Here is a 10,306-nt window from a genome sequence, read left to right on the forward strand (position 1 = left end):
ATGATGAAGATTGGCGAAAGATATTGTAAAATGAACTGGTACATTTCTTGTGTACTGGCTTCCTAAAGCAGCTCTTCGAACAATACAATGCACTGCATTTTGGGCAAGTATATTTGAATTCAACCTTTTTACAGCTGAAAATAAAGTAGCAATTAAAACTAAACAATTTATAAACCACATCTACTTACAATTGACAAACTGAGTGAGCTAGATCCATATTTAACTAAAGTTATTTTTTCCAAGCGAAGTATGAACCAAATTAAATAAATCACAAAATAAAAAATATGTGTTGACTTGTAAACAACTTTATAAAATGCGATAAATACACAATATGGATATATATCGCTTAAAACTACATTGCGCCCTCTAATGGATATAATAAATAGCTTTGATTCCATATGGGATGCCAAAATATTTCAATAGCATCTCAAACATACCTGTTCAACGTCATATGACAAATGGTTTTATCCGGATAACAAATGCCTACACAAAATTATTGCCCAATTTGGATTTGGTGAGTTGATTGGCGGATATAGTTATTGCCTGCTAAGATGCAACGTTATATTGACAGCAATAAAATTATCGGAACATCTATTGTCTGCCCGGTTACTTAGTTGGAAAAACTAAAAACATTTATTTATTATATTTTCAGCACTTTAATTTACACAATTAACTTACGTGATGCATTACTAGTATCGGGTGATTTTTTTGAGGTTAGGATTTTCATGCATTAGTATTTGACAGATCACGTGGGATTTCAGACATGGTGTCAAAGAGAAAGATGCTCAGTATGCTTTGACATTTCATCATGAATAGACTTACTAACGAGCAACGCTTGCAAATCATTGAATTTTATTACCAAAATCAGTGTTCGGTTCGAAATGTGTTTCGCGCTTTACGTCCGATTTATGGTCTACATAATCGACCAAGTGAGCAAACAATTAATGCGATTGTGACCAAGTTTCGCACTCAGTTTACTTTATTGGACATTAAACCAACCACACGAATGCGTACAGTGCGTACAGAAGATCTTGGTGTAAAACCGTATAAAATACAGCTCGTGCAAGAACTGAAGCCGAACGATCTGCCACAACGTCGAATTTTCAGTGAATGGGCCCTAGAAAAGTTGGCAGAAAATCCGCTTTTTATCGACAAATTTTGTTCAGCGATGAGGCTCATTTCTGGTTGAATGGCTACGTAAATAAGCAAAATTGCCGCATTTGGGGTGAAGAGCAACCAGAAGCCGTTCAAGAACTGCCCATGCATCCCGAAAATGCACTGTTTGGTGTGGTTTGTACGCTGGTGGAATCATTGGACCGTATTTTTCAAAGATGCTGTTGGACGCAACGTTACGGTGAATGGCGATCGCTATCGTTCGATGCTAACAAACTTTTGTTGCCAAAATGGAAGAACTGGAACTTGGTTGACATGTGGTTTCAACAAGATGGCGCTACATGCCACACAGCTCGCGATTCTATGGCCATTTTGAGGGAAAACTTCGGAGAACAATTCATCTCAAGAAATGGACCCGTAAGTTGGCCACCAAGATCATGCGATTTAACGCCTTAGACTATTTTTTTGGGGCTACGTCAAGTCTAAAGTCTACAGAAATAAGCCAGCAACTATTCCAGCTTTGGAAGACAACATTTCCGAAGAAATTCGGGCTATTCCGGCCGAAATGCTCGAAAAAGTTGCCCAAAATTGGACTTTCCGAATGGACCACCTAAGACGCAGCCGCGGTCAACATTTAAATGAAATTATCTTCAAAAAGTAAATGTCATGAACCAATCTAACGTTTCAAATAAAGAACCGATGAGATTTTGCAAATTTTATGCGTTTTTTTTTTAAAAAAAGTTATCAAGCTCTTAAAAAATCACCCGATAGTTAATAAAAAAATATGGATTCAAATCTTACAGTTTTCCATTCACACCTATTTACAAATCAAACGTATTCAAAACAAATGTACTCAAATATTTATATTTATAAGTATTCAGATCATTTTTTATTGTTCTTTTCAAATAGTTCTTCATTGTCAATATTAACGTATGATAATAAAAACTGGATTTTTTTTGTTAAATGTAATAATTTTTTTCGATCCAGCATAACACTTCCGTTACATACGGCGAATAATTTGAAAAAATCACCGTCTTTTTTAGAATCACTTATTTTTAAATGATTTGTGGCCTTCTTTATTAAATGGTAAATGTCGCTAAGTGCTGCTAGTTTGTTATGACAGGACGACATTAAGGATTCAGCATCATGTTTTAATAGAGAGCATAATGCCATCGAATAAGTTGGTTCGAAATTTTCTGACATGCCTAGGCCAACATCTTTCGTATTAAGCGCTTCAATTTCTACAGTTGTTAGAGCATTGTCAACACTCTCAAAATTCGTTCCAAATTTTAAAGTTAAACTTAAATTTACCAAATGTGCAACAGCTTCAATTGGGGTTGTAGAGTGTTCGCCATTGAAGTGACGCACCATCGCTGCATATGAGCACAATATATTCCATAAATTATAATGCAAACACGGTGATGGCGCTTTACTAAAAATACTTGAAAATTTTGGTATATTTTTTTCAGTTTCAGGTACAAGAGTATCATTATTGGTGTTATTCATCTCCATTATTTTTGTTTTCTTTAAAGACCACCACGGTTTATGCTCTGGCACTAAATCCATTATTTTGTTGTTCTCAATTAACTTTTTGAATTCAGCACGCTCACTCATTGACAAATGTTCCCAGACCTCGTCCGCATCATTTATATCAACATTTTGCATACGTGTAGCAATATCTTCAAGATCTTCCTCATCGTAATCATCACTGCCATCGTTATCACCATCATCAGAAATATCATCCTCATCCAAATCACTTTCTGTTTTTTCTGCGTTAAAATCATGCTCTATTCCAGCGTCTGTCTCGTGTAGGCTTTTTAATATTTCATATATTTTCTTCACGTCATTACGATTATCCGATGATAATTCTTCTTGTATACAGGATTTATAAAATGCTTCTGTACATTTCAAGTGTTCTGGAGTCTTATAGCAAGTGATAGAACAATACAGCGCATTGCATTTTGGACATGTATATTTAAATGCAACCTTTTCGCAGCTGAAAACAAAACAGAAATTAAAACTAGAAAATTTACAGAGTATAAATACTTACAATTGACAAACTGCATGAGGTGAATCCATATTAAACTAAAGGAAACTGCACCAAATAAAATAAATAGCAAAACCAGACGCGTCTATAGATGTGAAATTCTTTTTATTATTAATGGCATAACCCAAATAGGTTTTGTCAAGAGCGACTTCTAATGGTTAAACACACATACTTAATTTTTTGCAGGGATGCCAAGCATTTTTCTGTGCTGTGGGTTGTGTGCCAATAAGTAAAAAATTAAAGCTTTTGGCAAATGAAAGTGAAATGTTTATCTCTAATTATTAAATAAATAAATTCTAAAGAGCCGACGTTAACACATTAAAATTAAATTAATTTCAACGTATATACAAGTTGCTATTGAAGGCTCTTTTAAGGTAGTTGTTGCTGCCATATTTATTGCCAGTTAAAAAATGGCATGCTGCAATATTTTATGACGTGATTTTGAAAGTAGCAAGGCTAATTAAAATTAAATCATTAGAAGGAACCTTCAAAATTGTGTTCATAGAAGTAAAGATTTCGTAAAAACAATTAATTATCTTAGGCAGAACTTAAAATAATATGAAAAAAATATGGAAATTAGTTGATTGTAGAAAAGGGTAATCAAAGCTGCTGTATATGACTGAAAAATAATTATATATATATATATACTCCAAAAGTAATTTATTAAGATATCGAAAATGGAAAATGTTTAAATAGTGGTTGATAAAACATTTTGCCCAAAACATTTCGAAATGCATTGAAATGTGTAATACCTCAAGCTGTTTGTATTTATACTAAATATCTGTTATGATTGTTACCAAAAATTGTTAGATATGATGATAATATTGATTACCTTGTCTACCACGAAAAGTGCCTCGCAAATTGTTGCCAATGAGGGCAATTCTCTGGTAATAAGTGTTGACAACCCTACTATAAAAAGTCAAGTACGCATGCTTATGCTTGACAAGTGACAGCTGACATCTGACGCACACATTCTGAATGGACCGATAAATGTGCTTTTCTATTCCCTGTGATTTCTTTACAAGTTTTGCTTGTGTCGAGAAAAGTACTTAGGGTACGTTCGTGACAGTGATCGGGATTTGTGTATTTTCGGTCGATTGCAGAATATCTACCAAAATAGCGCCACCGACGCCGACCAAACGTGTGAAGATGACGGAGTCCAGTAGCAGTGTTGTGAACGGGAGTAACTATGAGACATTACATCAAGGACGTCTCAACATGTACAAATCCAAGGTTGGAGTTGTGCTAGGAGCTCAATGGGGCGATGAAGGCAAGGGCAAAGTTGTCGATATGCTAGCGCTGGAAGTGGACATTGTTTGCAGGTGTCAGGTGAGTAATACACATTGTACTGCAGCGGCATACAAGTCACGCGGAAAACGATAATAAAAGTTAAATAATTGTCACTTGTTCATATTTGGAATATTATCAAGCCTATACTTGAGAATTCACCGAGTAATATTTGTTAATTCTGATGAAATAGTTCCCGTTCCCTTGTGTGTGGCAATCTGTTCACAGCCTACCACAGCATTCATTCATAAAACACATACACAAATTGGATACGCATGATTACTTCAGCAAAATTTTCTATACTTGTGTTTTTGGCGTTTTAATGTTTACATAACACATAGTTTTGCGTTCTATTTGACTTTGAGTTGGTGAATAACCGACAATTGTGATTCCATTTTGTCGCGTAGCTCGCCTGGATGGTATGCACACACAATCATTCGTATTTCTTCTTATTAATTACTTCTACATATGAAAGCAATCTACAAACATACATATACATATGTATATATTACCGCGCTAGTAATTGCTTAAAACTAGTATGTCTTGTTTACATTTTTAGTAAAGTTATTACACTAAATATATGTGTATAATTAATTAGTTCTAATTAATTGATTAATAATAAATTCAAAATAGAGCATATTTCTTTGGAAACTATGTTGCTTCCAAATGGTTACAAGTTTTAAAGTGCAGGAGTGTTCTTACATAAAACTGATAGTTAACACTCATTTATAGGCGAGTAAATAATTAACACCATTTATCTTATCTAGCCATATTCCTATATATATTTGCTCATACATATTCAGATGTACATAAATATATAAATACGTACATATTCTGTACCTTTGTAAACTGTATGGAAATTTCTGTAACCAATTATACATGTATGTACACACATTTACGTACAATAAATAAGCGGTTAAAAATTAATATGTCGTAAGACCAGTGCTCTAGTGTGTATGTACACATTTTATGTGTTAACTTGAAGAATTAAACTTTAGAGTCGCTTCACGGGTGAATGCACGATCTCTATATAAACATTACTACTCTGTCTAAGTCTGATAACTTAATGATACAACAATAGAAACATAATAGCAGTTCAGTGTGAAAGAAACAAATTTTTCATTTAATTACTTGGAAATACAATTTGTACTAAGGCATTTTATTGAGATGCTCTTTTAAAAATTATGATTTTTTTTGTATAAATATATAAACATGTATTCATATAATGAATGATACGTAAGCATATACTATATGTATGTACTTTCAAGAGTTATATGAGTGCGGGGCTCATGGTTCGTTGAAATATGTACATATGTACATATACATATACATATACATATGTATATAAATATATACAAACTACAAATTTTAGTACTTTTTGCACTTGTGCCAAACAATGTTTATGTATGCTTATATATATATATATATATGTATACATTAGTTTAACATACATATGTATATACATATTTTATCTATTCCTTTAGTAGATTAGACTATTTCCGGGCGAGCGCTAATAGACATGTTAAATTTTAGTGCACAAAAATTCCGTGATTCTCCCTTCAAGGACTATCTCCTCAACATATAGTACATCTACTGTTGTTGTTATATTTGTTGAATTTCGCAAACGATAGAATCTACGTAACCGGATCAAACCCGGATTTATTTCTACACATGGGTTGTCAACACGGCAACATTCCCCAAATTAAGGTAGTTTTCTGCCGCGATGCGTCCTCAAGGAAAAGAAGAAGACAGAGATAGATACTGGCAAAATAGGGAGCACATTGCCTCAACGGCAAACTTATGTCCCATTATATTATATTCTGTTCCGCCTAATTTCAAATTTTATGATTTTTTCTACTCAACAAATCGTCCACATAATTCGGTGCACATATTTATACTCCTCCATTTGTTCAAATATAATAGGAATATGAGTTCTTACATCGCTTAATCCTAGTATATCTACTAGAAGGTAAATATTTTGTACTTAATTTATTTTATGTACACATTAAACCTTTGAATGATGATTAATTATGGACATATACATATGTACATATGTATGTACATACATGCACTTTCTTTCTAACAATCCGCAAAAACTTAAGATAAATAATAATTATACTATTTTATTTTCGCATTTTGCATGGGAACAGTGCATATGCATACACACACATACCAACATTTATATACGTATGCTCGTCAAAGTCTTTAAATTATACATAATATAATATACGAGTATATTTCTTAATATAAATTCATATCTTTTGTAGGGCGGAAATAATGCTGGACACACCGTTGTAGCTAATGGCACTGAATTTGATTTTCATTTGCTGCCTAGTGGAATTGTAAATGAGAAGTGTATATCTGTGATTGGTAAGTAAATTATCGAGTATGTAAAAGTATAATAGTTAGTATTTGTAACTAATATAAGATATACATATGTATAAGAACAACATCGCCACTTTCGTACGTCCCTCTTATAAAATTTGCTCTTGAAAAAAGTTGGCAAGAGCCTCTTCTAGTCACACACTCATTCTGCATACGTTACTTCAATGGAAAGCAAAAATAAATATACATCTACATTTAAATGTGTATGTACTATGTGGCCAACATACAGTCTAGGTGAATGTAGCATCTCAAGAGTGATTCTGAGTTGTGTCGGCTATTCTATTAGTTTACGGTCACGGCCAAAACGAGCACATTTTTTGCCGAAATGCACTTTTTATCTAATAAACGCAAACATGTATACGTACGTACATATTTACAGCTTTTGAAGGGTAATCACGAAATTGTAGGACAAAGTACATGTACATGTTTTTATTCTTGTTTCAGCAATACGAGCTATCAGTGTTTTTATCTTTTCTCAAGAAATTTGTAGAAGATAACACATATCAGATTTAACTACACAAATACTATAAATGCGTTTATTGCCACTTTAATTTATTCATATATAAATATTTATAATAAAGCATAGTTAGGGATAATTTCATAATTGCTATAGTTATTTCGGCAAGCTAATCATTTTTCGCAACGACAAATTATCATTTGACACGCAAAGGAATCAGCATTGATTTGAATTTGTGGGACTTATAAACAGAAAAACGCAAACATCAACACGTTACATACATATTTTGTTTGTGCATGGGTTTGTATATTTATGATCTTTGCATGAGTAATTGTTCGCAAGATTAACCACTTTATTTCAAAATGTTTAATCGATGCTTTATTCAACTTGAAGCGGCGCTGTCGGCGAATGTCACAAGACTATGTATAGTTAAAGTTATAGTAATTCACCACCCTGTTACTGTTTTAATTATTACTAATTATTTTTTATGCCCAGAAGAGGGTATATAATATTACATAAATGAACAGCATGACGAGCTGAGTTGATTTAAGCAAGTCCGTATGTCTATCTGTATATACGCGAGCTGGTCCCTCTGCTTTTTGAGATATCGATCTGAAATTTGAGCTCTCTTGCCATCTCTCTAGCATTTACCTCACGATTTTCAAGCACCATATCCTTCACTTTTTTAAAATATTCATCGGTTGGAGAGGTCGAAGGTCGACAAGAACGAGGCATGTATTCAACGACCGTCTTTAAAGGCATTGTACCACTCGTAGGCTTGTGTTTTTGATAATTCAGATATCACATATTTTTTATTTGTAAGGCCGGCATTACAGAATTCTAAGTTCTGCTGCCGTGGACTTTTTGGGTTTTAAAGTGAAACTTATTGCGTTATAAAATATTCTCATAAACAACTTCTGGCTAATTTCATTTATATGTATGTATGTATGTGTTTATAATGCAAATTTTATTAATTACTTATAGGCAACGGTGTTGTCATCCACTTACCATCACTCTTCGAAGAATTATCTAAAAATGAGGCAAAGGGTTTGCAAAAGCTCGAACATCGCTTGATTATTTCGGATCGCGCGCATTTGGTTTTTGACTTCCATCAATTGGTGGATGGTATGCAGGAGGCCGAAAAGGGTGGCAAATCGCTCGGTACCACCAAGAAAGGTATTGGTCCGGCTTACTCCAGCAAGGCTACACGTAATGGCATTCGCGTAGGCGAATTGTTGGGTGATTTCAATATCTTCACTGATAAGTAAGTACCAAAAAGTATTTACTTTTATATCTTTTATAAACATGTTGTTATAAAAGAAAAATGCAATTTCAGGTTTAAATCGATTGTTGCAACACATTTGCGTCTTTTCCCTTCTATTAATATCGACGTTGAAGCTGAGTTAGCGCGATACAAGGAGTATGCGGAAAAGATTCGGCCCTATGTAAAAGACACCATTTGTTTCCTTCACACTGCATTGCGCCAAGGCAAGAAGATACTGGTAGAGGGTGCCAATGCCGCTATGTTGGATATTGATTTTGGCACTTATCCATACGTAACGAGCAGCAATTGCAGTATAGGTGGCGTACTTACTGGTCTGGGTCTACCACCTCAGACTATTGGTGATGTTATTGGAGTCGTTAAAGCATATACCACTCGTGTAGGCGATGGTCCGTTCCCCACCGAACAAATTAATGTAGGTATTTACAATACATTCGTATGGAATTTAATTTTTATTTCCCGTTTTTTTTTGTATTTAGGAAATTGGTGAGCTGCTCCAGACAAAGGGTGCCGAAATTGGTGTTACAACAAAACGAAAACGTCGCTGTGGTTGGTTAGATATTCCGTTACTTAAATATACCTCACTTGTAAACGGTTATACAAGCATTTGTTTAACGAAACTTGATATACTTGATACTTTACCAGAGATCAAGGTGGCTGTTGCGTAAGTATACAACGATTTAGCTTGCATTGCAAATGGGTAACAAATTTGTTAAACATTTTTTTATAGTTACAAACGCGCTAATGGGGAAACTTTGGATCATTTCCCTGGCACAATTGCCGAATTGGGCGAAATTGTTGTTGAATACGCAACACTGCCCGGGTGGCAAGAGAGCACTGAACATATACGCAACTTTAAGGAGTTGCCTGAAAATGCACAAAAGTATGTACGTTTCCTAGAAAGTGAGCTGAGTGTACCAGTACAATGGGTTGGAGTTGGCAAAGGTCGTGAGTCTATAATTAACATCCACTAATTTTAACACGAAACTTGTGTTTTTGCATAATTGGCTTTGTCAACTGCACAGAAACTCCGATTGTGTACTTTAATGAATTTTAAGGATTATGTTAATAAAAATATTTTGTTTTGACTTTTACTTGATATACATACTTATATTATCACTTTAAACTTAGAAATTTATTATATACTAACCCACAAAAGTCGAAACTCAAGAAAAGCAGATGCAATAGAGCGAACTACAAAGTGTAATGTTAAAAGTCTTTAGTGTATTTGAAATTAATTAAGAAATGTGCTTTTTTATAATTTATCATAACGAGCCTTAAAAGATGCGAAATCAAAAGTTGTACTATAATATTTTAAATGTATTATTGTTTGTAAAAATACATATAAATATAAAATAATACAAATACTTGTCTGAATTAATTCTTAGTTCATAACTTATTATCGGGTTGGGTGTAAATACATATATGTATAAGATTATCAAGTTTATTGTTGTTGTAGCGGTAGAAAACAACACTCAAATTATTTTGAAGAATGTCTTTGGCCGGGTCCGTTCCGGTTACGTTGACACGACTTTATTTTAACAATTTATTCTGCTTGTATACCTGCATACACACATATTTGATAACATAAACAGCCTTAAATATTGGTTTTAATTTTTGCTGCTGAATGAAGCTCTCAGACTATTTCCCAAAAATTAATATAAAACTTACCTAACTAACAACCCTGCTGAATAATTAGATGAAAACAACAGCTATGAACATAATATTCGCTTAG

General features: G+C 33.7%; 2 protein-coding genes across 2 annotated transcripts; one reads left to right on the top strand and one right to left on the bottom strand.

Annotated features, from left to right (window-relative positions):
- Positions 1-1,973: 1,973 nt before the first annotated feature.
- On the bottom strand, positions 1,974-3,310 carry LOC120775235 (zinc finger HIT domain-containing protein 2). The gene is made up of 2 exons (XM_040105318.1): positions 3,164-3,310; positions 1,974-3,109 (listed from the first exon to the last, which is right to left on the bottom strand). The coding sequence occupies exons 1-2, from the start codon at positions 3,190-3,192 to the stop codon at positions 1,996-1,998; spliced, it is 1,143 nt and encodes a 380-aa protein (XP_039961252.1). The 5' UTR covers positions 3,193-3,310; the 3' UTR covers positions 1,974-1,995.
- Positions 3,311-4,139: 829 nt separating this feature from the next.
- LOC120782023 (adenylosuccinate synthetase) lies at positions 4,140-9,674 on the top strand. Its single transcript, XM_040114183.1, has 6 exons — positions 4,140-4,489; positions 6,715-6,817; positions 8,274-8,553; positions 8,626-8,986; positions 9,051-9,235; positions 9,302-9,674. The coding sequence occupies exons 1-6, from the start codon at positions 4,310-4,312 to the stop codon at positions 9,543-9,545; spliced, it is 1,353 nt and encodes a 450-aa protein (XP_039970117.1). The 5' UTR covers positions 4,140-4,309; the 3' UTR covers positions 9,546-9,674.
- The last annotated feature ends 632 nt before the right edge of the window (positions 9,675-10,306 follow it).

This window comes from Bactrocera tryoni, chromosome 1 (assembly GCF_016617805.1).
Source record: "Bactrocera tryoni isolate S06 chromosome 1, CSIRO_BtryS06_freeze2, whole genome shotgun sequence".
Classification (NCBI taxonomy): Eukaryota; Metazoa; Arthropoda; class Insecta; order Diptera; family Tephritidae; genus Bactrocera; species Bactrocera tryoni.

Excerpts from the sequence above, each read along its gene's own strand:
- LOC120775235 (XM_040105318.1), bottom strand. The coding sequence starts at position 3,192 with ATGGATTCACCTCATGCAGTTTGTCAATT. Across the intron at positions 3,110-3,163 it reads CCTCATGCAGTTTGTCAATT|CTGCGAAAAGGTTGCATTTA; the intron begins GTAAGTATTTAT and ends TTTTGTTTTCAG.
- LOC120782023 (XM_040114183.1), top strand. The coding sequence starts at position 4,310 with ATGACGGAGTCCAGTAGCAGTGTTGTGAACGGGAGTAACTATGAGACA. Across the intron at positions 8,554-8,625 it reads TTCAATATCTTCACTGATAA|GTTTAAATCGATTGTTGCAA; the intron begins GTAAGTACCAAA and ends ATGCAATTTCAG. Across the intron at positions 9,236-9,301 it reads GAGATCAAGGTGGCTGTTGC|TTACAAACGCGCTAATGGGG; the intron begins GTAAGTATACAA and ends ATTTTTTTATAG.